Below are 27,792 nucleotides of genomic sequence, written 5' to 3' on the forward strand. Positions count from 1 at the left end.
ACCATGACCTGCACTCGGAGGATAAAAAATTTTAAAAAGTGGAGATTTAGTCTTCAAAATCATATGATAGATTATATAAATGGCATGTATTAGATATTCTATATTATTTTTGGCAAAAATTGATGGATTTGAAATAATATTTCTTATTTCTGCCAAATTCTCCTAAAACTCATAAAATCCTCAAATTATGAATTTGTACATAAATTGAGGAAGGTAAATCTTCATTCTTCCAATGAATAAAAAAAAATAAATAAAAAAGTAATTAAAAGTTATTTGTTTAGTAACACAACAATCTAGTAATATTTGAATATAAATCATATAACAAAACAGGTAGGAGACAATTGTTTGAAATTTCGCAATTAATAAAACGAAAATCATAATGTGGGTTTGAAATTTACAATAACTGAACGTAGTGTGTATGAAATAACTGATCTGTTTGAAATTAATTACTGTAAATTCGAAATAATAATTTTAATTTGGTATAAATTTTGAATTTAGAAGCTGTGAATGAAAGGGAAGCAAGCACTTAATGAATGTGTTTGGACTAATGTTCGTTTTTTCGCTTTTTTTCATGTTTCGAAGTACCCAAAGTACAAGGATTTTTTTTCGAAAAAAAGGAGGATTAAAAAACCGTAATCCTCCTTGTGCACCCTTAAAACCATATAAACCAGCGTTCATTTATGAATTAGAATGATAAGTGAATTCTTTGCGATATTGAATAGGATCATATAATATAAAGATATTTGGAAAGAATAATTATTTATTTAATAATATATAAAAGAATGTTATTCAAATAATTCGAATTTGTAAATGTCACCATTACGAAGTAAAACAAATAAGCGTTCGTCGTCTTTAGAGTATTCAAGTTCAGTGACATTGTCAATAACAGGACCTTTGCATCGAACATCTAAGTCGAAGATGTTCAAGATGTAAAGATATTTCGTGTCAAATGAAATAGCAAAATATGAACTGCAGTCTTTCAACTCAATCATGCAAAATGATGTTGATTTACCTTCAAAGATTTTTTCGGAGACTTTACGAAGACCAAAGTCAAAAACCATAAGTTTAGTGGAATCACCACTCTCGTTGTGAAGATGGAAAACAATAACAACAAAACCTAATGGTGAGATCTTGACAAATGATGGTGTTTCACTCAAATGATAACTGTGTAAGAATGAACCATTAGTAACTGAACTCAAAACAATAGTGCCATTATAATCAATGCTGCAAACAATGTCACTGCAGATGTTGATGTCAACACCGACAATGGGTGATGTGTGGGCAACAATACGACACTTCTCAACAAACTTGTTCAAGTTCCAAACAATAAGTGATGAATCACCTGCAGATGTGGCAGCAAGAATATCACCGTTGTAGTTGTCCATAGAAACAGATGTAACTGCAACTGAGTGTGCAGTGAATGTGTTGACTTCTTTGCAACGCTTATCAATGATGTCGATGTATCGGCATGTTGTTGAGAATGGAGTGGAGAAGAACATGCAGTTAGAGCGGAAAACTAAGTGTTTCTCGAAGAAACTCAAACGAGCAATATCCGATGGAACGGTGAGTGAAACTTTCATAGATTGTAAAACAGTCATTTCGGGAACCATGTATTGTGTGATGTCACCGAACTTGGTAAGAACCCAGATAGTATCTTTAAGTGGAGAGAATCGTAAAATAGATGGTTCTGTCGTGCATAGTTTCTTACTTTCAAACAAAAATGTTTTGTGTGAAATAGACAGTTTTGAGATTCGTGGAATGAATCGTCGTTGTTGATGAGGTTGTTGGAATAACTGGTCGGGAACAACACCACAGTTAGCTGCATGTGATTGGATGAATGATAACTGTGATGGATCTGAAAGAACTTCACTTGTGATACTGGATGAATATGAGTATGGATGGAAGTTGTTATGTGCTTTTTCTGCATTCAAACCGCGACTCTCATAACCAAATACTAAATCAATCCACTTGTGAAGATTAGTTGAAACATATGATGATTCAAGTGCCAGGCGGTTGATGGCAACAAAATATGATGCACATTTAGACCATGCTGGCAAAACAACATCATCAACACGACCACCATCTTGAAGAGTGCCAAGGTCGAATTTGTTGCTGTTAAGTAAACAATCCGGAAATGTGAACAACTCGGGAATAAGTTCTCGGAAGTCGGCGTTCTTAGAAACACATGAACTCCATGATTCGTCAAGTGAATAGAAAAGACGGTTAGCATAGTCGAACTTACCACTCTGTAAGTCAATATGCAATGATGTGAATGGTTCAATACGGATCAAGTAACCAATGACATATGCGGCGGTAGAATAGTGGAAACGATATAATGCTGCCATTGGAGTGCCTTTTGTCTCTTTGTAAAGGAAATCGAGATTTTCTAAGCGCTCTTTGTTCAATGCACCAATTGGTAAACTAAGATCACGGTAGATTCGTTCATCATTCAAGTCAATGTGTTCGCTCTTGTAATCTTGAATAACCCATGGAAAAACTGGGTATTGTGCAAGATCGTGGAATGAACGACCTGAAAGAATGTTAAGCCAGTAAAGGTACTCGTAGTTGCTGATGTCGCCGTTGCTCCATTTCTTGAAAAGTGAAAGCTCGTGGTAGAACTTCATGGAGTCTTTGAATTGGATGAAACGACAATTAACTGGTTTCATCTGTTTGATTTGTTTCATGAAGTTAGTTCGGGCGCTGTCATTATAGAAGAAGAAGAAATAACTACGATGTGATGTAGTGAAAACTTCAACTGAGTTGTCGATGTGTTGGTATCGACGCTTAAGAATAAATGAGATTTGATCTAAATTGATTTCAATGATTTTCATCTTATTAAGTGATTCCATACCAATAGAACTAACTGCAGATGATGATTCGAATGCAACTAAGTTGTTGCCAAGAAACAGTGTGCCTGTGTAGTTGACGGCAAGTGTGATGAAACGACACTCGATCTGGACGGTGTTCATGCGGTTGTTCGGTTCATCGGTTTCGTCTTTTTCTTGTGATTGTGGAACAAAGATTTGTTTTTGGTTGTTTGCTTCATCCAATGAATTGTCGCGTAGAAGTGATGCATCTGAGTGAAGATTGAAGTGATAGTTGATCTTCATGTTGATGCGACGACCAACTGGATCTAAGTAATTACCTGCCATGAAGTGTTCTCGCTTATCTTCATCGGATCCCCATGGACCACCAATTTGGTCGTTCATGTTCTTCATGACATCACGCCAGAATTTGGCATTACCACGAAGGATACGTGCATTGTCGGATGCAATAGATTCAATAGATGAACGGTAGACTTGTTTCATGTCGTAGAAGAAATGGTCGCCTTGGTGTTCGTTGAAGAATGAGTCCATAAGAGAGCAGACTTGTGAATATTGATCATGATAGAAATTGCTCTTGTTCTTCTTGTAAATGTCAATGGTACGCATGATGTCGTTGATAGTGTTTGTGACAACACCTTCCGTGATGTCGTTGCATGTTTCGATAGTTGCAACTTGATAGAATTTGTCAACAAAGTGTAATGTATCAAGCAAGATTGTAGATTCTTCACATGAATAACTGTATTTGTCTAAAAGAATGAATAAACTATTAACAAGTTGTTCTTTGTTATGACTGTGTTTGCATTTCTCGCAGAAAACGGGAATAAGTGGATCGGCATCCGTCCGTGATTGTTCGTAAATGTAAACAATCAACAATGAACACATGGTAGCATAACTGATATGGATTTCGTTATATGAGATGAATGGTGAGTTAAAGATCTTGTTGTCCATAGAACAAATAGTACGAACAATACGAATGGCTAAGTAAAAGTCAGGCCATGGATCTGAATTAGTTTGTCGAGTGTAAATTAAATCTCCTTTGTCAAAGTCGGGATTAAGAAGAATGATCTTTTGGGCAAATGTTTGAAGAAGGTCAAATTCATGTGGTTTGAATGTCTTCTCTTTACGAAATGTCAGCATGTCGTCATCATCAATGTTAACGAAGAAAACAAATTTAAGTGAATAATCAACAATCTTCTGTGATTTACTACTCTCAATAGATTCCATCAACATACTACGAATGATACTAGTTGAGTTGAGATTTGAACTATGGCAGAAGATGTCGATGTTTGTAAGATCTCGTGTTGGATCATAATCTTTATGATGAATGGATTTGATTGAAAATACTTTAGAAAGAACTTTAGTCCATTCAGAAAACTTCTTGTCACGGAAACTAAAGAAAATCAACCAAAATGTCCATAAGTTCATTTCTGATGTAACATAACAACTATCATCATCATTGAGAAATGTATTGATCAATAAATTAGAAATCTTAGAAATCATTGAATTGTCACTTTGTTGCAACAAACATTCTAAAATAGGAAGAAATTGTGGATATTTAAGTTTCATGCTTTTCTTGTTGAAATCAAATTCATAATTCATAGGTGGAGCTTGTGCAAAGTCTAATAAACCATACATAACACCAAGGGTGATATATAATGAAAGATTGGTTTGGTCAATGTGGATAAACATACGAACACCATGAATTAAAACATCACTCAAGTCATAATTGCTCAAATTATAAATCTTGCGCTTGGTGTGGATGTAATACAAAAGATGGATACCATAGACACGTGTGCATTCATACTGACTGTTCAACAACTGGATAAATGCATGATAAAAGTTGTTGGCGTTGAAAAATTCGATCAATGATTGGCAGTTCTCGGTCAACAAGTTTCGCAATAATTCAATAGATGCAAGTGTGATGAAGTTGTTGGATGCTGAGATGATTGATGAGTAAAGACTCAATGCATCTTCACTCTCAAATCGACACTGTGAAAGTAAAAACAGGAAATTCCAGCATCGTTTGATCAAGTCGTTGCTTTTGTCGTCTTCCGACAAAATGATGAATTTTGTCAAAAATTCACGGAATGGAATAACATCGGTGAATGTTTGTGGATCAATCTGTAAAAGACCGGTGAAAACACCTGTGAACATGAACAATTTCAATTCATAGCTCATGTCATGCCAGATGGCAAAGTCACCCCAGATGTATCGAATCATCTCTTTCTTGAGAATTAAAAGATGTAAATGTTTGTAAACTTCGTATAATTCATCAATGGCTTGTTCGGTAACAAATTCTTTGTTCATTTTCAACAAAATATGACCTAATGAGCGGAAGAAACGTTGATTGACAAAAAGACTTTCATTCTTACTTGCCAAGTTTTTAGTGAAACGAAGTAATGACAAGAAGAACTTTTGTTGGTTTTTGTTCTTGTCTAAAAGAGTAAACAATGGTAAAATAATTCGTGGACCACCACATGTTGGAATGGATTCAACGGTTGAGATCATGAAAGGAACAACTAATCCATTGAAACTGGCTGAAACAATGCCATCGGTAACTGAGTTAATGCACTTGTTGTCATTGAATTGTGAGGCAGAATATTTAGACAAAATAAGCCATTTACTCAATGTCTTGTCATCAAGTTCGTTGAGTTTACTAACTAAATAGTTTGGTAAACTTGAGTTGAAAAGAGTGATGTTTTCGATGTTAACTTTCTGACCACGGATAGAAAAGTAAACAATGTTGTCTGAAAATGTGAATCGATCTTCAAGTTCATTTCGATTGATTTGTGAATAATTGATGTAACTTGTGATGTGTTTAGGTTCAAATGTGATCAAAAGATGGAACCAAACATTATATTTAAGATTATCAAGTAATTTGATCTTCTTAGTCTTATCTTTAGATGTGATGTCTAAATACAAAATACCTTCAACAATACTTAAATCTAAACGTTCGTTCTTAGATGTGAGATGCAATGTAAATGATGTCCGCTTGATGTTCTTGTTGAAATCATCTTCTAAAAAGATTTCACATGAAAATGTGAACTTCTTCTGGATCTGGAATGGAGGAATAGAGAAAACTGGATCTTCTAAACCAATATGGAAGAATGAACGTGGAATACTTTTGTCATAAAGTTCAGTCATCTTGTTCATAGAACTCAAAAGAGATAAAACATAATCTTCTTCAACATTTTTAAGTAATCGGATGGTTAAACTGACTTCGTTCATTCGGAAATAGCTTGCACCGATCTGTGAAAATAATTTCATGGTTGTTGGATTGTTGTTGTGTGGAATCAATGTCAAAAATGATTGAATGATGTTAGAACGGAAACATTGGTATCTATTTGAGATTGAATTCTCAGTTACTTCACTAAGAAAATCAATGATTGGTTGATGATAAACAGTGCCATCAACGGCAAAGTATAAAAGAGCTAAACCATCAACACATGTCAACTCTGCAAATTTAGAAACTGTTTTCAGTGTAGTGGTTGAGTTAGTTGTTAAACTCAATAAACAATTAACAACAGTTTCATCAATGTCGATGTAGTTAAGTGCTTTCTCCATGTTCTGACGAACTTTAGCATTAGGATTAGAGAAATTGATCTGAAATGTTTGTGATTTGTTGAATAAAATAATGAACAAATTCAAGACTTTCACAACGAATTTGTATGAATCAACTTTAGATTCATTGTCTGCATAAATGGATGGAATCAATCCAAATGTGTTCAAACAGCCTGATGATGGGAAGAATGCAGCAATACTTTCGTCGTTGTAATGAACTGCATCAGTGAGTTTTTCGAAACAATCGTAAATTAATTGTTTCCAGCGAGAGTTCATTGGTTGTTGTAAACCTGTTCGAAGCATAACATTCAATTGACGCATCAATGGATGTGTTTTGAATGTACTTAAGCATGACAGCAAAATAGATAAACCTTTATCATATGTCTCTTTCTCAAAAATAAAAATCAATAATTCTTCAATCAATGAGTCATTTCGATAGATGTATTCTTTCACTTCGTAACTGTCAATGATTTGGAAAATGAATGAAGCAATCTGTGATCGACAATCACGAATGATTTTGTCGTTTAAATTAAGTGCTGCAAGTTCCCTGTATTGGAAGTATGTACTCAACAAACAATTAATTAAGTCTGTTTTCAATAGTGATTTGATGAAAACTGGTGGATTGACTTGAACAATCTTGTTCATGAAAATGATAATGTCGTTGAAGTTGTGTGGATCATCTGCTGTCAAAATATTGACAATTGCTGAAATAAGTTTTGTGAAATCATTAACTTTAGCAAGAAAACAACGTGTTATCATTGATTGTACCATTCCTTTCAGTTGCATGATGTGAGGTGATTCATCATTCAGAACTGTGTTCTTGTTAAATAATGTTTTTGTGATAAATGATGACCATGCACCTGTTTGATCCATGATTTGTGTAAAAGAACTCGCGTTCGTGCAACTAAAGAGAACAACTGTGGAAATGTATTGCATTTTAAGTGATGTCGTTGATTCAAGTAACTTTGAAATTCCACAAATGAAATCAGAAAGTGCTTTATTTGATTTTCCGCAAATTGTTGCAACTTTGAGAAGAATTGATATTAATATTGGTGACTTCTCAAGATATAATGGCTGGATTGTTGACATTGCGTTCTCTCCATATTTAGGAATTGGTAAAATTGGTGAAATTAAACTTTCTTCACGAAATGTAAATGGATTTGATGGATATTTCATAGTTTTATACACGGGATCTAGTTGACATGGTTTAGGAATGATGTCTGTTTGTAGTTCTATGCGTGAACACCATTCCAAAAATTCAATTATTGGTGTCATAATTCCAAAATTGCCTGTTGTAGCGGGAAGTAGGTCGTTTGGAATAGGAGTAAGAACTTGAATGACTTGAAACATTGTATTGACAAGATTTAAATGCTTCTGGTGGTCGGATTTTGGATCAGACTTGCCAATAGAGTTGAAAATAGCAATAATTAGCTCTAAGTATTTTTTGAGTATTTCTTTTGGAAATATATTCCGTAAGTTTTGATTCTTTGAAAAAGTATTGCAAAAAGATTTGAAAGTTTCAAGAATAAAAGAAGAATCGGGATTGAATTTGAATGATGCATCAAAATAAGCAATAACGTATGATGTCAATTCTGCTGATTCCGTTAAGTATTCTGGTGTATTTGATAGGTAGTTATTAAAAATTTCGAAAATTTCAGCTAATGCTTTCGTAAATGAGTGTTTGTTATCTAATTTAACAAGTTTTGGAAGTAACGGAATTAAATATTGTTGATATTGTGCCCAAATATATAAAAAGTCTGAGAAATATTCGGATGGTAATGACATCAATACTTGTATTAAATATGGAAAATCATTTACGAATGAAGTAGGAAGGAATGCACTATCTCTGCCTTGATTGAGCATTTCAATTTTTTCTTTTGTCTGATAAACAAAGCAGATGAATGCACGCATCAAATGTGCAGATGCTTCAAAAACTATAACGCGATTATCTTTGATATTTTTCTGCTCGGTGATAAAATATTGCGCAAATTTAAAATAATGTGGTGAGATTGGCTGATCAAGGTTTAATAATGGCGGAAGAGCTGTGCCAGGGTCCATTTCTATCGCATCTGCTTGTGTATATAATACTTTCATATTGATATCACTTAAATTAAAGTTTGAATAATGTCCATTTAACGGATGATTCTTTTGCAAAGTAGAAATAGTTGCTGGAGTCTGCAAAGTAAAATACTTCACCCATAATTTATGTAATCTATTCGACAAATTGATTCCTCTGAGTTGCCGAAAAGAAAGTTGGAGAGATCGAAGCATTTCTGACACATCTTCTCAAAATTAACTTTTTTTTATCTGCCGATGACAGTTATATTTTAATGGCATTGAGTATTTATTTTAATTCTGATCAAATTTAGACCCAAAAAAATTTGAAAACCTTACAATATGAATTTTTGATGTCATTTACAATGCGGAAAATAGAAATGGCCGAATAACGAAAACAATTGCATGCCTCATCGAGTTCATTAAGGTGTCATTTTGCTTGATTTGCCCATACACATGAAATATTCAATAGAACAAATTCTCATAATTGAGCCTTTAAATCCTAACAATTGCATTGCTATGCAGAGTTAAGATTCACCATAGTATTAATTTTGTATGATATTTCTTTCAACAATATCTTTTACAATCTACCAAAAATGATGTAAAATGAATATACATTTTAAGAGTAATTGTTAGATAATATCGTTTTATGGTCTCGCTTCATTACACACAGAACGTTATTGAAAACAAATCAACATTTCCACAGCGAAATATGGATAAAAAAAGGATAGTTTTATATACAGAATTATGAAATGAAGAATACTTATATAAAAACTTCTTGAATTCATTTTTGAGAGAAACTAATTTTTTTCTATTGTATTTTACACTTTTAATTTTTTATCAACCTGGATGGAACAAGTCAGAACAAGTCTATCCAGGTTGACTGGGCCAAAAATTATACAGCCAATGCTAAATTCCAAGAATCCAAGGCCAGTTGCCCCAGTTGAAGGAGAAAATTTGTCGTTCGAAGACAGTAGATCTCTAAAATCTGTCGACTCTACCGAAGGTATCGCTTTAATTAAAACCCATAGAATGATTCAGATCCCAGTAGCTGATACTGGATCTAATATACAGCATTTCCACTCTGTTTCTTCCCAATTCTTTGATTTAAATATCCCGATCAAGTTCACCGTTGAGCCAAAACTTGAAGATACCCCATTGCCGAAATTAAATCAGCTTTTAATGTCTAAATGCAATATGTGTTGTCAAATTTGCAATTTCAACGATCCTGAAATTCAGAAAGAAGACAAACAGCAGAAAACAGAGATTCTTCAAGATATATTTAAGACTATATGCAACATGGATGTCATCGCTCAACTTACAGAAGCTGAATACCACGCGATCTACAAGATGTTCATGAAAAACGTCATTCGAACATCGCCAGCCGCACCGATCATTTGGTTTTCACCAATTAATACAGATCTTTGTCAGGAAATGGTTGAAGAAGCGGCTTGGCCACATTTAGCCCTTTGTTATGATATTTTGAATTCGTTAATTACGAGTCCGAAATTTTATCCAACGAATTGTCCAAAGGAAGTTAATACATTAGCAAAAACCATCGTAGAAATCTTTCATTCCCCTGATTCCCGCGAAAGAGACAAACTAATGAAATTATTCCACAGTTTCTACAGAGTTTGCAGCAAGCACCGATCTATAATGCGTCAGTCTGTTTACCGCTTCTTGAATGACTACTTGGAAGGTGCTTGTTTGGCTGTCGGAGTAAGCGAATTATTAACTGTTACATTTTCCATCGTAAGTGGTCTCAAAGTACCTCTACATGAAGAATATACCGATTTCTTCGAAGAAATAATTGCTCGTCTCCATGGAGATCCATTGACCCTTCAGTTCCAACGTCAATTATTTAATGTGGTCAATACTTTTTGCAATAAGCAAGCAACGTTATCGTTTATACTTCTTGCATATCTACGCAGGCATTGGCCCTCTACATCTCCTATGAAGGAAGTCCTGTTTCTCTCAGAAGTTGAAAATCTTATTCAATATATCCCGACACAAGGAGCCCTTGAGCAAATAAATAACTTGACAACAATCATCAGTCGCTGCTCATGCAGTGATAACTTCGCAGTTGCGGAAAGAGCATTGATGATGTGGCAAAATGAAAATTTTGCAAATTTGATTCTTTCCTATTCATTGACAACCTTCCCAATATTACTACCTGCCTTATTTAAGACAGCTAACTACCATTGGTGCCAATCTGTTTGCACATTAGCTGTATATGTCTTAAGATTACTGAAAGGTGGCGATCCATCAGCTTTCGATGACATTGGCGGCAAGATGAAGAACGCAGAATCAGAACGCGTCGTCAAAGAAATCGAAAGAGGCCATACTTGGCAAAGAATTCTAAATGCTCACGCAGAAAGTGAAGAGCATAAAGAAAAAGTGCTTAAAGAAATTGCAATGAGCTACATAGGTAATGAAAATGCCCTTAAGAAAGCTCAGCAACAACAGCAAAATAATAATAACAATTCAGGAATGAATTTGCAATTACATACGTTCCAAGCGAATTCATCGAAGGTGTTAAGTCCAGTAAAGATCATGGATCCGAAGATCGGAAGCCCTTCAATGCACGGATCTGGAATTAATCATAGAACAAGTCAAGGAAACTTAATGCCTCGTAGACTAGGAGATCTACCACCACCAAAGTTAATAGCAGGAAAAAGAAAGAAGTATACAATATGATTTTTTATAATCATATTTGTAATTTTTATTATTTATTTGTTTATGTTATGTTATTTGTATATTTTTGTTTTGGTTTCTTATTATATAAAAACATTTTAACTATGGAAATATCATTTATTTAATCCTTTTTCAAAATTCATCTTCGGATTTTTCTAAATTTGATAATATAAGAAGAATTGATCAATAGAATGTCATAAATATTGGATTGTAATCATGCCATATACTGTAAAATTGATATATATAATGAATTAAAAGAAATGAAAAATCAAAATGAATTTGTTCATATGGACTGGAGAAACCAAATTAATGGATGATAGAAATTAATAAAATCATGCGCTTATTGCATCAAACAGTCAAAGATTTTGAAGTGAAAATAATTTCTATGATTATACACTTAACGAACATGTAATTTTATTCATCTCAAAGTTCCTAAGATAATTTTAATACTTTTTTAATAAAAAGCAACAAATTTGTATAGAAATGTGGAAATTTATTGTCAAATATTGATTTCACAGCGTTTTTCCGTGATAAATACATTATTTGAATGAAATATATTCTAGCTATTACAAAAATTTTTATTAATTTAACAGTATGACATAAATTGACTGAAATTATCCTCTTCAGAGGTCAAAAAGATGAAATATTCGTATACTCCTGTTATATCAACTCATGTGAATCCAGAGTTATCAACAAGATGCCGAATTTTTGAATGACTGTAATTTCTGGATACGAGAGAAAAAAAAATCTTTTTTGTTTTATCGATGTCAGAAGGAAATAACCATTCTGACCAGGCCATCCAAGATCAATGTGAAGAGGATGAATATGAGTTCTATGAAGAAGAAGATGACGATGACCAAGATCCAAACAAGTTATTTGAGTATGATATCCTTCAAGAGATCGGCCAAGGTGCTTTTGCAAAAGTATTTTTGATTAGAAACAGAGAAACAGATACCCTTTACGCAGCAAAAGCATACTCTATGTTTCAATTATTACAAAGAAGACTTGGTGAAGAACCAAGAGAAGCTCGCTTCTTCAGCGAAGTCAAGATTTTATCAACAATCAATCACAAAAACTGCCTCAAAATCATTGAACTCATTAAAGACGATGTTACACATAAAATATATTTAATCGTTCCTTACGCTGGCCGAGGACCGCTTTCTCCGAAATGCTGGGAAGCCAATATAATGGACGAAAAGGATGCGAAAGATGTCTTCAAACAGCTTGCAGAAGGTATTCAGTACTTACATAATAATAATATCGTCCATCGTGACATTAAGCCTGATAATGTTCTTATACAAGATGACGGAAATGTCATGCTATGTGACTTTTCTGTTTCAAAGCAGCTCTCGTCTTCAGATGAATTGGTCGATGACACTCAAGGTACTCCTGCGTTCAGAGCACCCGAAGAACAGCTTACAGATCCATTCGATGCTAAGAAATCGGATGTTTGGTCGTATGGAATTTCATTATATGTTATGATATTCGGACATCTTCCATACGACATTGATTTTGAAAACGACAACTTTGTTCAGCAGGATATAAAACTTTCCCAGCAGATACTTAATACCGAAATTAACTTGGAACGCAACCCTCCAATCTCTCAAGAGCTGAAGAGCCTTTTCCAAGCAATTTTTGTGCACGATCCAAAGAAGAGACCATCAATAAGCGAAGTTCTTAAGAATGATTGGTTCAAGAGCACATAATTTTAATTTTTGTTTGTAAATTGATAATTATGAGTCCAAATTTTATAGAGTTTAAATGTTTATACGTGGAACTTAAATGTTACAATTCCTAAGTATTGTTTTTCAAATTAAAAAATCTATTTCCAAAATTCTCGTTGTTTTTATCTATGAAAAATATCAAATATAAGTTAGAAACAAACAAAAACGCTTATTTAATGGATAGAAGTTTATAACAATAAAACGATAAAAAAATATAAAACAATAAATTAGCAGCATGATCGATTCTTCTTCTCGCACATTGGATTTTCCTTTTGCTTATGTATTGAGCGCATTTGCATTGCTTTCATGCCGATTTTTTTGAAAATTTCTTCAATGAAAAATCCCGTTTTCGCACTTGTATCAAAATACTCTAAATTTTCTATTTGTGTAAAGTTAGTAATGTCTTGTGGGTCTACAACTCGTAAAGATTGAAGATCATGTTTATTTCCGACTAATATAATTGGAGTATCTTTAACTACAAGATTATTCTTGAGCTCGTTCATCCAGAACTTTGCTTTTGAAAAAGAAGTTACATCTAGCAAATCAAAAACTATTAATATTCCATCGGCGTCTCTATAATACATAGGAATGATTGAATGATATCTTTCTTGGCCAGCAGTATCCCAAATATCAAGAACAATAATTTGATTATCGACATTTAATTCTTTTTGAAAAAATGCAGTCTGAGTTGTTGAAATTGTATTAATATTGAATTGATCATTGACATATCTTTGAATTATAGATGTTTTACCTACACGCGCAGGTCCTAAGAGAACTATTTTATAGTGTGGGTGTTGGTCACCCTTTTTCATTATGGTAAAATTTATATGATTAACATATAATTTGGATTGTGATACTTATTATAATCATTTTCTAGAAGACGAATTCAATGGATTTTGACTCGAAGGACTCGGAATTTGAGAGTGATTACAATGCATGATACTTAGCATGTATTTGTGATATTTATCAAACCATCTCAAATTTGTTGCGTTGCAATCAGTGATTTTAAGTCTACAATTACAATTTACAATTTATTTTCTCCTTGAAGAAGACTGAGGATGAAGAATTGCTTAACTCTCAATAATATTAGCCTCTAATGAAGACATCTCAATAAATATTTATATTCAAAAGACAAATTCAAAGAAAAATCTTAGATAAAGATATCCAAAATGTATAGAAATTGTTTACAATCAAAGTAATTTGCTAATATCTGATGGAAATGTAAAAATATTCATAGAATAAAACAGTTTTATTTGCAAGTCTCGAAAATGACTAAGAAGATCTCTAAAACTGCAGATCCAAGCTGTAAGTAAACGAAATATAAGAAAATCTCGCGTGGCTCATTGATTCTATACTCTACCGTGTCAAATTTTGTAATGAATTTTTGTTTATCGGCTTCTGACATGCCAGCTGTTTGTTTGTTGATCCAATTATTAAGTTTTTCTTGAATATTAGAAGGTAGTTGATTTCTTGGAGAATTCCAAATCATGTTACTTCTGTGTTTTGTAGAGCGTGATACGAAGAATGGTGTGACACCAAGAAGTCCGGCAATCAAACAAATGATAGAAATTCCTGAAGCGAATGAAGAGATGAGATTTCCTTCCTTGCAGCAATCAAAAATGACTGAAATCAAAAGTAAAAGGATGAAAAGTCCTGGGATGCCCCATGTAAGAGTAAGATAAACGAAAAACTTGAGATATTCGCCACCAAAATACGGAAAATCGATGTAAATTCTATTCCACCAGTAAATTCCGTATCCAATGGCACCAATATAGCCAGTGAGTACAGAAAGGGTGATAATTGACCCAAGCAAATATCGCATAAATCCGGCAAAGGTCATCTCTGTAAAATTTATTGACGATAAAAGTGACATTATTACCAAAATCTTCGTCATCCGCTTCCCAAAGACCTGATCTTACTTGATTAATCAGTATGGTTGATATTTGTGGCATTTTGATCTCGTTTAAACTAAAACAAGTTTAATTAAGCCATTGTTATCAACTAAATTCAATAATACTTAATATGGGTGTTAAGAAATTAGCACTAATAACTTATATTGCCTAATGATTGTTGGTGTAATGAGGATTTCATATTAGCTAATGTCATAAATTCTATATTCATGAAATAAAATGTCTCTCATTTAGAACTAAGTATCATTTATCATCATATTTCATAATCTTCTGAAAATATTATCTTTGTTAGGATTTAAAATGAATTAATTTTGAATAAAATTTTAAAAATTATATTTTTGTTTTAAATGACTTGATATATGTGTTTGGCTGATAATATACTATCTTTGTTAAGGATGTCAATTTGGAAGAAAAGTGAGAAAATTCCTAAAATGCTAAAAATGAATTTTCCAAACGTACTTTTTTATCTCATTTTTTTGATTTTGAATAAGGATGTCAATTTGGAAGAAAAGTGAGAAAATTCCTAAAATGCTAAAAATGAATTTTCCAAACGTACTTTTTTATCTCATTTTTTTGATTTTGAATAAGGATGTCAATTTGGAAGAAAAGTGAGAAAATTCCTAAAATGCTAAAAATGAATTTTCCAAACGTACTTTTTTATCTCATTTTTTTGATTTTGAATAAGGATGTCAATTTGGAAGAAAAGTGAGAAAATTCCTAAAATGCTAAAAATGAATTTTCCAAACGTACTTTTTTATCTCATTTTTTTGATTTTGAAAAAAATTTGGAGAGAAGAACTCTTCGTTTTTGAATTTTATCACGATGGTTTTAAAGTATATTAGACACATGTATTGGTATTACTATTTTTGTATATTTTGAGAGAAAATCCCTAAAAAGTGAGAAAATCTAAGACGGTTTGAGAAAATATATAAACTATTGAAAATTTGAATTAAACTTCTAATTTGGAAAAAAGAAATTTGGAAAGAAGAAAATTCAAAAATCGAGATTTAGACTCAGCATCAAATGGAGAACAAAATGTTTCTTCATATGAAGGAAAAAAATTTTCTTGAGAAGAAATAGAGTTTTTAAAATTTTATTGTATGTAATAAAATAAACAAATATTAAAATTATTTTTTGATAACAAGAAAATTCCCAACAGAAAATATTTGAGACAAAGAAAAAAAGAAAATTGAAAAATATTACTCTCCTTTACATTTCTTGAGATTTTCAATTTATTTTTATAAAATTGACAATTTTATACGTTTAGATGAAAATAAGTGATTTTGCTTGAAATAAAAATTATTGTTTGTTTACAGCTATCAAATAGATTTTTGCTATTTTGATTAAAATTTGTTAATCAAATTAATAATTTTTTTCTAAATATCTTAAATATCTGGATCACTCACTGATACGATGAATTAAACGATAAAAATAATACAAACTCAACTAAGTTTCCTGTCTTTCAACCAAAAAATATTATGCAATTTAAATTAAATTGTTTATTCAAATATAAAACAAAGATGAAATAATTACAGTTATCATAAACTTTATGAATAACTCTGTAATTGGTTCAGATTTTCGTAAAATATTTTTATTAATATCGATAAGAATATGTTTACCTACTATCATCACATATCTATAAACAAGAGTAGAGTGATTTTTATCATCGAAACTTTTTAAAAGCTGCAAGCTGGAAGTAAAAATCTTGTTTTTTTTTCTGAGTTAGTTGTAGAACTATTGATTCCCGAGTTATCATTGTGATGTAGAAGGATGTCAATGTACTGACTGAAGGATATGAAGTGAATTGAATTTCATTGAATTTCAATTTGATCAAATTTGTTGAAATTATATGAATGTGTCAACATCTGTATCACTCTCCTTCACTTCTTCCCTATTTTTTCGAGAACGAAACTAGCTCAGCTTTCGCTGAGCGAATTGACACTTTTGATGCCCTAAACGTACATACTCTCAAATTTATCGAAAAAAATAATACTACCTAAACTCGTATATTCTTATTTTAAATATGATATTATCCTTAGATTCCACACCAGAATATATTTAAATCAACTTTTAAAAAAGTTCGAATCCTGCGCGTCTCACTTTTTAAATTTTCCAAATGGAAAATTATATTCTCCTAAATCGAAAACAATTTTCCGAATTGACATCCTTATCTTTGTTCAATTATATTCATTTAAAAAATATATTGAGATTTCATACAAAGATTTGGATTTTATTTCACTGAGTAATTAGCAGATTGTTCGAATGTATTTAAGTTTTTAGGAGGATGTTTAGATTGAATCACTTGAGTACATATACTCGCTATAAGAATCTTCTTCTTCAGCCTTTTCATCTTTCTTCTTTCTATACAATATTGCTAATGCAATTATTCCTATAACGAATACAACTACATCAAGAATTATCATAATTATAACGAATAACTGCCAATTAAAACTTTTGGAATTTGGAGAGGTATCGCCTCCACCTCCGGAGTTAGATTCACCGCCTCCTTTTGGAGATGGAGATGGCCGAGGAATTGGAGGAGGATTTGATGCGAATGGATCAGTATCAAAACTACTTTGACCTAAAAGTTTCCTTGTTAAACAGAATTGCTTTGGATCTGGGCAAAAATAATCATATTTGAAGGTTGTACCACCAACTGAATGCTGATATGAATGAACTATTAATGAATGATTATCTCCAGTTTTGCATGTGATTTGTTTGCCATCTGAAGCATTGAAGGTAAATTGAGAATTATCATCTGTACATGAATAATTTCCACATAATCCTTTACTATCAAGGTCCAGATATTTGGTTGTTGGAATGGCTGCTTTACCTGTTGGGCATTCATATATAGGGATTTTGATATTTGTATAGTCAACTAATTTTTCATTGAAAATTGTTGTATAGCCCACTGGATTATAAAATTCGGAATGTTGGCAATATTCACTATCCGGTCCTGATTCATTACCACAATCTGATGTTGCTTTCCATTGATCTCCATCGTAGTAAGAAAAATTTCCAACACCATTAAAATCAAACATCGCGTGATCATTTCTATTTGTCAATATATAATTTTCTGGATAAACATCGTTCGGAATATTTTCAGAGAAACTTGTATTTCTTTCTCCTGTAATTGCTAATGGGTTATACCAAATAATTGGTTTGAATCCTGTATGTGAAACATCATAAAATCCTGTATCTCTCAAAATTGCAAGTGAAACATCGGATAATCTGTATAAAGATGAATTGCTTGTTTCTAATATTATTCCTGTCAGCATATCTGTGTAATATCTTCTGAATTCTGGATGAGATTTCTGAATTCCTTCGGAGTTATCAAGTTCGATTCCTGACTGGCAATTTCCAACTTTTTCGTAACCATAATGGATAAGTGCGAATTTATGGGCATTTGGAGTTATCAGATAAGTAGATTGATAATCATGGACATTAGCAACGCATGTTATGTTTTCATGAGGTGTATTTGAATAGTTTCCGGTTAAGCTCTTCAAACAGAGCTTGTCCATATGAATAAGCTCGTTTCCAAATATATGTTTTTGTAGCCATTCTGGTTTTCTTTCCATGTTACCACAATATCTTTTGTGAATGGGAAAGCTTTTACCCAATGTTTCAGTCTTGCGTCATTTATTTCTGTAGTTGGTTTTATTTTGTCAAGGAACATGTTTTTCAATACTAACATTTCATTTGGTACTGTCCATTTGAGTTTTCTTAAATATTCATCCCTTCTCATTTCATTGTCTGCAAAGTAAGTTTTTATGACATTTTGTAAACTTTCGTTTGCAAGGTCATGTACAATAGGTTCTCTTCCTTCGCTCTCCCTAACTTTCTTTCTAAACTCTTCACCAAATATACCATCTCTATGGTTCTGTGTAGTTCTTTGAGATAAATGTTCTAGAACGCAGGTGTTATATTTCCATCAGCCATGTTCATTTCATACTGGTCCAAAATATCTGCATCTTTCATATCTTTCAATGGCATTAAAGCCGCGCTGAAAATACCAGCTATATCTGGTTCACCATTCACTTCCATTGCGTCTACAACTTCTTGGAATTGTGGTTGTAAGTTTATGAACCACCTATCCGGGTTAGCTTTATGACCCATCTCATTGTAGTTCCATAGTCTGCAGAAACAAAAGTAGGTTTGTTTCCATATTGGCTAGGTTCTGAATGAACTTTAAACAATGTTTCATTTCTATATGTTTTGTTGAAATTTAACCTTTTATTTTCACCGAGTTCATCCAAAGATTGAACGTTATATGTCGTAAGTAAAAAGGGTTGTTGTATTTGTGTACATTTTCTTTCAGTTCTTCCATTCTATGCTGAATATTTTCATCTGATGTTGGAGTCTTTTGTATGTCGGCAAACATTTTTCGATATTCTTCTACCATGTCAGCCGAATTTTCTTAGACTCTTGGAAAGATTCCATATTCACCTCATACTCTTGTTGAGGGTCAAGATTTTTCGGCTGTTCCAAATCTTCATCTAGTTCTGTGAAGTTAGTTTCCAAAGGAGGGACTTGTTCGTTTCCTTCAGGCTCTTCTAGCTGTTGTTGCGAACTATTTCTTCCATGTCTGGTTGTATCTGAACTCTTTCCTGTGGAGTTCTTGTACCTCATCTGCTGGCATTTCATATATTCCGAGACCGTTTTTAACAAGTTCCCTATCTAAGTCATCCGGACTCATAAACCTTTCTTCTTTCGTTCCGTCTTATTTTTTTACGCGTTTCATGAAGAGAGTGAATTGTCATTTAGCTCTGACACCAAATATCTCGGAGTAAATTCAGTCATGTCATGGATGATATGCTATTAAATCATATCCCTTAGCGAGCTTGTATTTTCCAGGTTTGAAATTATATCCCATTTGGTGCTGACCTAAAGCTAAATAGGTTCGGGTCAGTATTTCCTTCCTTGAACTTTCTAATAGCTTCTTTATATCTGTCACTAAAGTCAAGAGTATCTGGGTAACCATAGTCTTCTTAAGCATTTTTAAGAAATCTTGGTTTCCTTGTTCTCTACTTCTTTTATGTCCTTGCTCTGTTTGTGGTTGTTGTGGTGCAGTGTTTTGAACTGTTGGTTGTGGTGCTGGTTGTGGAGGTGGTTGTTGTGCTGGTTGTTGTTGTGGTGCTGGATTTTGAACTGTTGGTTGTTGTGTTGGTTTTGGTGCATGCCTGTGTCTGTGTCCATGTGACGATGTAAATGTTTTAGGTAGTCCTGGTGCAGGTGCTTCTCTTGGAGGGTTTGGTGGTATATAAGTTCCACTAGCTAGTATATAAGTTCCACCAGCTGGTATAAAGTTCCAAAGCTGGCACATATTCGCCATCTGCAGCATAGTGTCCTACCTGACTTTTCGTTTTTAAGAAAGCATTTACTAGGTCTGTTTTGGTCTGTTGTAACTCTTTTTCTTGACTTTCCACAACAGTTGCTCTAACGGCGTCATAGGCACTTTGAACTGCCTGTCTCGTTGCTGCATCTGTTATTTTCGTCATATTTTGTGCTACTTCTCTTAACTCGTTGTCGAAACCTTCAGACTTCAGTTTCTTTCCAGATGAGAGTCGTTCACTGTTTTCACCTTACTATGAAGAGCTTCGAAGGCGTTCTTAAAGTCAGCATTTGTTAAAGCTTCATTTGAACTGTCTTCATCCGCTTGTATTTTTGTCCTTATTGACCCTATAAGCTGGCTGCTTTAGCGTTGGCTTGGGCATCTAACCAGTCATTGTTAGCTTTTATATATTCTGCGCTTTTCATTGCCTTTTGCATGGCTGCGTCGTTATTTTACTTTTCTGTGCTAAGTTTTCATACTGTACGGTTTGGTTTTGCAACTGTAAAAGTTTTTCTGCCTTTACATTTGCTTCAACTTCTTTTTTATACTCATCGCTATCCATATATGTCTTCAGGGCTTTTTGTTTTATCTCTTCATCTTTCAGTACTTTATATTGAGTAGTATGGTTTTCAAATTTATGACATCTTGTTCCATTTTTGCTACTTCTGCTGCTTTTTCTGACACTTTTTTCGCATATTCCTCTGTACTTAGTTCTTTCAGTTGTTCTTCTTTCTTCTTTTTCTCTACGTTTAACTCATTGAGTTTCTTTGTGTGTCTGTCATATTCTAGTTTCTTTTCGTTTTCACTTATTTGCTTCTGTATGTCTATGTTTGACTTTTTGACATCTGCTATTTGATTTTTGAGTGAACTCAAATTCATTTGACTTTGAGGGTTATAGGCTGTTCCGTCTGCAGCTCCACCATAGCCTGCCATTTTCGCTAAAAGTGCCGCTCTTAAACCTCCACTCTGTGCACCAATAACTCGGTTTAAAAGCATAGGGTTGCTTGACATTTGTTGCAACATAGTGGGGTCATTCATCATTTGTTGTTGCAATTGTTGTTGTGGTGTCAGTTTTACTATTGGATGTTTCAATGCTCTCTTCCTCTTACGTATATTCTTACGTAGCTTACGTGGCATTTTAAGTGAAGTTAAAAAGCGGTTTTTGACAGATGTTTATATGACACTTTTTGTTCAGCACAAAAAACTACTCGGTCAAAGTGTTGTCGGTTTTGTAAAATAACCGTCCTATCTCATTCTATAAGGGGAAAAGGCTTCTCAAAGTATACTTCCTTGGAACGCCTGTAACTTTTCCTGTAGCGACGATAGACCCTTACTTGTCCGGACAAAGTTATACTAAACATCTTCAGGGCTAGAGGGCACGAAGTGCCTGGAAGCCCCACTACCTTTTTTTTTTTTTTTTTATTTAAGTTGGCGTATCTTACGCCCTTCCAAATATTTCTTAAAAATTTAAATTTGTCTCATTTCCTACTCTTAATTTAAAAAAATTTCAAAATCCATAATAGTAAACATTTCTTATTTTTATTTAAATCTGAAAAAAATAAATTTAAACAATTTCTCTACACACGACGGTTTCGGCGGTTTTCAGAATGGTTGACAACTGAATTCATCAGGATAATGTCGGTTGGGGTGCCCTTCTTGGCCTCCTGAGTACTCACCAAGATACCCCCAGCTCCCGCAAAACACCTCCCATAGGTGAGCATTAACTGATGAAGTTATTGACAACTTTATCTGATTTTTTTCTTTGTTTTTTTGTTAAGATTTCTTAACCAAAGACTCGAAAACAAAACTTCGCTTCAAGTTGCTGTCTTCCCAGTTACTCTGTCGCAATCTTTTGTCTGATTGCGTGCAAAGTTCTGCTCCTTTGAGACTTTGCCCGACAGATGCATCTGGGAGACAGCACCCAAGCAGCTTATCGCTTCAAGTTGCTGTCTTCCCAGTTACTCTGTCGCAATCTTTTGTCTGATTGCGTGCAAAGTTATGCTCCATGAATTATCAAATATGTGCCATTTCAGGAGAGATAACAAGCTCATGCCTCCTGGAATGGCGGATTGTTCAACAATCTTCTTCTGATTGCAGAACTTTCAACCGACAAGAGTGCACAATACACTCTTGTCGGTCAAAGTTCCGCATTCAAGTTATGAATGGGGAACTTGATATCATTCTGGGAGACATGCAGTGACAATGTCTCCCGGAATGAGACACTGTGACCGACAAGAGTGCACAATACACTTAATGTTTTCAAATTTTCAGATTTAAATTTAATCTTTTATTTTCATCATCATTTATAGTTGTTCCTTTATACAGTTATAAATAAATTATCGTCAGATTCTAATATTTATGATTCTTACTACTCAATTCAATATAATTATGTTAGTCACTCATATTCAGGAGAATAATTTAAAAATCTATAGCTCATATTTTGATAGTTATATATTTAGATGATATATATTGCAATTCCGGTTTCAACACGATCAAATGCCAAACCAAGACAAAATATATATGAATTTTCAAAATATCGATTTACATTAGAATCTATATCTAATTTTATCAATACACAAGTAGGGAATGTTCAATACATCTTTGAGCAACGTGAATAGCACAATTTTATAGGATTATTAGTTGATTATATAAAATATAAGCCAAATCGAATCTGCTGTATAGTACTTTAGTTTATCATTGAATGTTAAATGTGTTCATATAAATATTTGAGTCAGATATCGCATTTTCTAATTTCAAAATTTATCTCATGAAGTTAGAATTTATTTGATCATACAACATCATGTTAGTCAAACCAGAGTTCAATGGCGATTCTAAAATGGAACAAATGCTTGTTTTATCAAAATGTTAAAATATTAATCTAAAAAACTTAATATCTAACCAAACCATTCTAGAATTATTATATACAGGTATGGGCAATCTAAATGCACACGGAATTCGGAAAATTAAAAAGAATATTTATGAGATTATTAAATCTTATGTAATTCAATGAAAAGTAGATAATATGAATATCCATAGGCTATATATCAACATATGAGTTTTTGGTTTGACCAATACTATACTAATGTGATCAAATTAATCTGATTTCTTAGATTTTCATTTGAAGCATTTGCAGTAGTAGGGGTACCTTTATATATTAACATATTAAAAAATTGCGCTCCGATTCGCAGTTTCTTCATGATTTTGAGATTGCATTAGATTTCGCGATGCAGAAAAAAATCACTTTAGATTCCCGTCCAACTCTAAGTATAAGCATGTCTCTATATGTAGAAACTGTCTGCGCTATTTATTTCCCGGCTCAAAAAACCACGGTGTCTGTGTGAGGAAAATACCCATTTTAGGACCCTGGGTAGGGGGTCATGAAAATTTTCCAAGAGTTGGAAATATAGGGTATGAGAATTCAAAAATAATTAAGCCGAAATCTCAATATATCTTAAAATTCTACCTTAAATAACTGTGTGGTTAATGATTGTTAATTCCTAGTTAATGAAATTCCTTTCATCCATTTATTTTGGGGTTATTCACGTATTTCCCCCTGAAATTTAATAATGTTGGAACCTGATGATATAGAAGATTGGAGAAAGCCTCTTCTTGAGGGTTTACAATATCAACATAATGGATTAAATGACATATCTATATTTTTTAACAAAAATGTAAAGCAATTTAATAATTTTTACAGTACATTTCAACAATTTCTTGTTGAAATCAATAGTATCATTAAAGAATTTAAATCAAGGATTGCAAAAACAGAAGGATATAACGATAAGCTTAGAAAACTATCTTCAAATGAAGAATTTTTAGACATTATTTCAGATTACATTCAAAATTCTATTATTCCTCAAGAAAATAAGGATGAAATTAGTGAAATCAAGTTATTAATACAAAATTTGCAAGAATTGCTCTATTTTTATCATTCATTTGGAAATTTCAAAAATAATGGCAATAATACTTTATTTATTCGAAAAATACTACATCAAAAGCTAATTGCATCCAATTTTGAAGATTCTACACTAATCAACTCTTCTCTTTTCGATTCAATTACTTTAAATCTTATTTTTCGATTAGCGAGCTTATATGACGCCCAAAAACTATGTCTACAATCATTATGTACTCTTATAAGTAATTACGAGATACAGGAAATGGAAAGAATCTATCCTTCTCCAGTAATTTTGAAAAATTTCGATTTATTCATTCGTTTGACTGAAATCCATTCAAAATTATGTTCCATGTTTAAACCTACACTTAGAAACTACGTAAATGATGCTCTTCAGCTTGAAAAACCAATAGATGAATTAAAATATTTATCAAAAGAATTATCAGAGACAATAACTCATGAAGCAGATGAAATTCTTGCTCATTTTGCAGAAGCATATGAATATTTGAAGAATTTATCATTAGAAGAGTTAAAAACAAAAATTCAATTTCATTATCTTGAAAAATTTTCTTTCCTTGCACCAGAAATGAATTTAGATGCATTAGAAGATCCTAATTTATCAATTGAGGAACATTTTGAAGTTCTCAAAGATTGTATTCAAAAAATTCAAAATTTTAATCATGAATTAATGATTATTAATTCGAAATTGGACAATGAACTAAGAGGAAACAGTGAAACACGTCAAATAAAAGGAGAAAATGAGTTTATTAATATAACATCGAAATATGTAAATCAATTGAACACAACAAGAACGTATTGCCATGATATATCAATTGCTTTGTCCAATTTCGACATGGCTCTCTCAAATATTCCATTATTAGATAAAAATTTATTTTCTGAACACGCAGTTTACATGATTTCCGCTGAAATGCCAAGTTTGATACAGATGAACTGCAAAATCGACCATCTAAAAGATAAAATCCAAGAAAAAGTGGATAATTTTAACCGAATTAAGCGACAAACAGAAAATCTAATAATTGAAACCCGTCTTTATAATGAAACAAGAGAAAGAATCAAATCTCCTAAGAATTGTAAGGAATGTCTCTTAGAACCCGTATTTTACCCATCATGCGGCCACGTAATGTGCAGAAATTGTTGGAAAACGTGTAACAATATATGTCCTGTATGCGGTCAAGCTATAGAATATATCATCGATATCAATTGGGAAAATTGATTTTATTACGCTCTCAATTTTTGTTGTTATTTTTATAGATTTAAATACACCTCATGAAAACATAACATGCGTTGCTAATGTCCATGATTATCAATCTACTTATCTGATAACTCCAAATGCCCATAAATTCGCACTTATCCATTATGGTTACGAAAAAGTTGGAAATTGCCAGTCAGGAATCGAACTTGATAACTCCGAAGGAATTCAGAAATCTCATCCAGAATTCAGAAGATATTACACAGATATGCTGACAGGAATAATATTAGAAACAAGCAATTCATCTTTATACAGATTATCCGATGTTTCACTTGCAATTTTAGAGATACAGGATTTTATGATGTTTCACATACAGGATTCAAACCAATTATTTGGTATAACCCATTAGCAATTACAGGAGAAAGAAATACAAGTTTCTCTGAAAATATTCCGAACGATGTTTATCCAGAAATTATATATTGACAAATAGAAATGATCACGCGATGTTTGATTTTAATGGTGTTGGAAATTTTTCTTACTACGATGGAGATCAATGGAAAGCAACATCAGATTGTGGTAATGAATCAGGACCGGATAGTGAATATTGCCAACATTCCGAATTTTATAATCCAGTGGGCTATACAACAATTTTCAATGAAAATTAGTTGACTATACAAATATCAAAATCCCTATATATGAATGCCCAACAGGTAAAGCAGCCATTCCCAAACCAAATATCTGGACCTTGATAGTAAAGGATTATGTGGAAATTATTCATGTACAGATGATAATTCTCAATTTACCTTCAATGCTTCAGATGGCAAAACAAATACATGCAAAACTGGAGATAATCATTCATTAATAGTTCATTCATATCAGCATTCAGTTGGTGGTACAACCTTCAAATATGATTATTTTTGCCCAGATCCAAAGCAATTCTGTTTAACAAGGAAACTTTTAGGTCAAAGTAGTTTTGATACTGATCCATTCGCATCAAATCCTCCTCCAATTCCTCGGCCATCTCCATCTCCAAAAGGAGGCGGTGAATCTAACTCGGAGGTGGAGGCGATACCTCTCCAAATTCCAAAAGTTTTAATTGGCAGTTATTCGTTATAATTATGATAATTCTTGATGTAGTTGTATTCGTTATAGGAATAATTGCATTAGCAATATTGTATAGAAAGAAGAAAGATGAAAAGGCTGAAGAAGAAGATTCTTATAGCGAGTATATGTACTCAAGTGATTCAATCTAAACATCCTCCTAAAAACTTAAATACATTCGAACAATCTGCTAATTACTCAGTGAAATAAAATCCAAATCTTTGTATGAAATCTCAATATATTTTTTAAATGAATATAATTGAACAAAGATAAGGATGTCAATTCGGAAAATTGTTTTCGATTTAGGAGAATATAATTTTCCATTTGGAAAATTTAAAAAGTGAGACGCGCAGGATTCGAACTTTTTTAAAAGTTGATTTAAATATATTCTGGTGTGGAATCTAAGGATAATATCATATTTAAAATAAGAATATACGAGTTTAGGTAGTATTATTTTTTTCGATAAATTTGAGAGTATGTACGTTTAGGGCATCAAAAGTGTCAATTCGCTACGCGAAAGCTGAGCTAGTTTCGTTCTCGAAAAAATAGGGAAGAAGTGAAGGAGAGTGATACAGATGTTGACACATTCATATAATTTCAACAAATTTGATCAAATTGAAATTCAATGAAATTCATTCACTTCATATCCTTCAGTCAGTACATTGACATCCTTCTACATCACAATGATAACTCGGAATCAATAGTTCTAAACACTAACTCAGAAAAAAAAAACAAGATTTTTACTTCCAGCTTGCAGCTTTTAAAAAGTTTCGATGATAAAAATCACTCTACTCTTGTTTATAGATATGTGATGATAGTAGGTAAACATATTCTTATCGATATTAATAAAAATATTTTTACGAAAATCTGAACCAATTACAGAGTTATTCATAAAGTTTATGATAACTGTAATTATTTCATCTTTGTTTTATATTTGAATAAACAATTTTAATTTAAATTGCATAATATTTTTTGGTTGAAAGACAGGAAACTTAGTTGAGTTTGTATTATTTTTATCGTTTAATTCATCGTATCAGTGAGTGATCCAGATATTTAAGATATTTAGAAAAAATTATTAATTTGATTAACAAATTTTAATCAAAATAGCAAAAATCTATTTGATAGCTGTAAACAAACAATAATTTTTATTTCAAGCAAAATCACTTATTTTCATCTAAACGTATAAAATTGTCATTTTTATAAAAATAAATTGAAAATCTCAAGAAATGTAAAGGAGAGTAATATTTTCAATTTTCTTTTTTTCTTTGTCTCAAATATTTTCTGTTGGGAATTTTCTTGTTATCAAAAAATAATTTTAATATTTGTTTATTTTATTACATACAATAAAATTTTAAAAACTCTATTTCTTCTCAAGAAAATTTTTTTCCTTCATATGAAGAAACATTTTGTTCTCCATTTGATGCTGAGTCTAAATCTCGATTTTTGAATTTTCTTCTTTCCAAATTTCTTTTTTCCAAATTTTTAGAA

General features: G+C 32.5%; 8 protein-coding genes across 8 annotated transcripts; 3 read left to right on the forward strand and 5 right to left on the reverse strand.

Annotated features, from left to right (window-relative positions):
* Positions 1-259: 259 nt before the first annotated feature.
* Positions 260-8,662, reverse strand: TVAGG3_0828050 (beige/BEACH-related family; the record flags this gene model as incomplete). The annotated part of the gene is made up of 1 exon (XM_001311527.1): positions 786-8,657. The coding sequence occupies one exon, from the start codon at positions 8,655-8,657 to the stop codon at positions 786-788; it is 7,872 nt and encodes a 2,623-aa protein (XP_001311528.1).
* A 587-nt stretch (positions 8,663-9,249) lies between these two features.
* On the forward strand, positions 9,250-11,246 carry TVAGG3_0828060 (protein phosphatase regulator protein; the record flags this gene model as incomplete). Its single annotated transcript, XM_001311528.1, has 1 exon — positions 9,291-11,138. The coding sequence occupies one exon, from the start codon at positions 9,291-9,293 to the stop codon at positions 11,136-11,138; it is 1,848 nt and encodes a 615-aa protein (XP_001311529.1).
* A 652-nt stretch (positions 11,247-11,898) lies between these two features.
* Positions 11,899-12,907, forward strand: TVAGG3_0828070 (peptidyl-threonine phosphorylation; the record flags this gene model as incomplete). The annotated part of the gene is made up of 1 exon (XM_001311529.1): positions 11,900-12,841. One exon carries the CDS (start codon positions 11,900-11,902, stop codon positions 12,839-12,841), a length of 942 nt encoding a protein of 313 aa, XP_001311530.1.
* Positions 12,908-13,010: 103 nt separating this feature from the next.
* Positions 13,011-13,674, reverse strand: TVAGG3_0828080 (GTPase protein; the record flags this gene model as incomplete). The annotated part of the gene is made up of 1 exon (XM_001311530.2): positions 13,087-13,671. The coding sequence occupies one exon, from the start codon at positions 13,669-13,671 to the stop codon at positions 13,087-13,089; it is 585 nt and encodes a 194-aa protein (XP_001311531.1).
* A 347-nt stretch (positions 13,675-14,021) lies between these two features.
* TVAGG3_0828090 (uncharacterized protein) lies at positions 14,022-14,704 on the reverse strand (the record flags this gene model as incomplete). The annotated part of the gene is made up of 1 exon (XM_001311531.2): positions 14,109-14,699. The coding sequence occupies one exon, from the start codon at positions 14,697-14,699 to the stop codon at positions 14,109-14,111; it is 591 nt and encodes a 196-aa protein (XP_001311532.1).
* Positions 14,705-15,872: 1,168 nt separating this feature from the next.
* Positions 15,873-18,290, reverse strand: TVAGG3_0828100 (regulation of choline O-acetyltransferase protein; the record flags this gene model as incomplete). Its single annotated transcript, XM_001311532.2, has 1 exon — positions 17,058-18,290. One exon carries the CDS (start codon positions 18,288-18,290, stop codon positions 17,058-17,060), a length of 1,233 nt encoding a protein of 410 aa, XP_001311533.2.
* A 1,477-nt stretch (positions 18,291-19,767) lies between these two features.
* On the reverse strand, positions 19,768-19,965 carry TVAGG3_0828110 (uncharacterized protein; the record flags this gene model as incomplete). Its single annotated transcript, XM_051248355.1, has 1 exon — positions 19,768-19,965. The coding sequence occupies one exon, from the start codon at positions 19,963-19,965 to the stop codon at positions 19,768-19,770; it is 198 nt and encodes a 65-aa protein (XP_051083830.1).
* A 3,704-nt stretch (positions 19,966-23,669) lies between these two features.
* On the forward strand, positions 23,670-25,274 carry TVAGG3_0828120 (zinc finger, RING/FYVE/PHD-type domain-containing protein; the record flags this gene model as incomplete). Its single annotated transcript, XM_001307133.1, has 1 exon — positions 24,346-25,227. The coding sequence occupies one exon, from the start codon at positions 24,346-24,348 to the stop codon at positions 25,225-25,227; it is 882 nt and encodes a 293-aa protein (XP_001307134.1).
* Between the last annotated feature and the right edge of the window lie 2,518 nt (positions 25,275-27,792).

This window comes from Trichomonas vaginalis, chromosome VI (assembly GCF_026262505.1).
Source record: "Trichomonas vaginalis G3 chromosome VI, whole genome shotgun sequence".
Classification (NCBI taxonomy): domain Eukaryota; phylum Parabasalia; order Trichomonadida; family Trichomonadidae; genus Trichomonas; species Trichomonas vaginalis.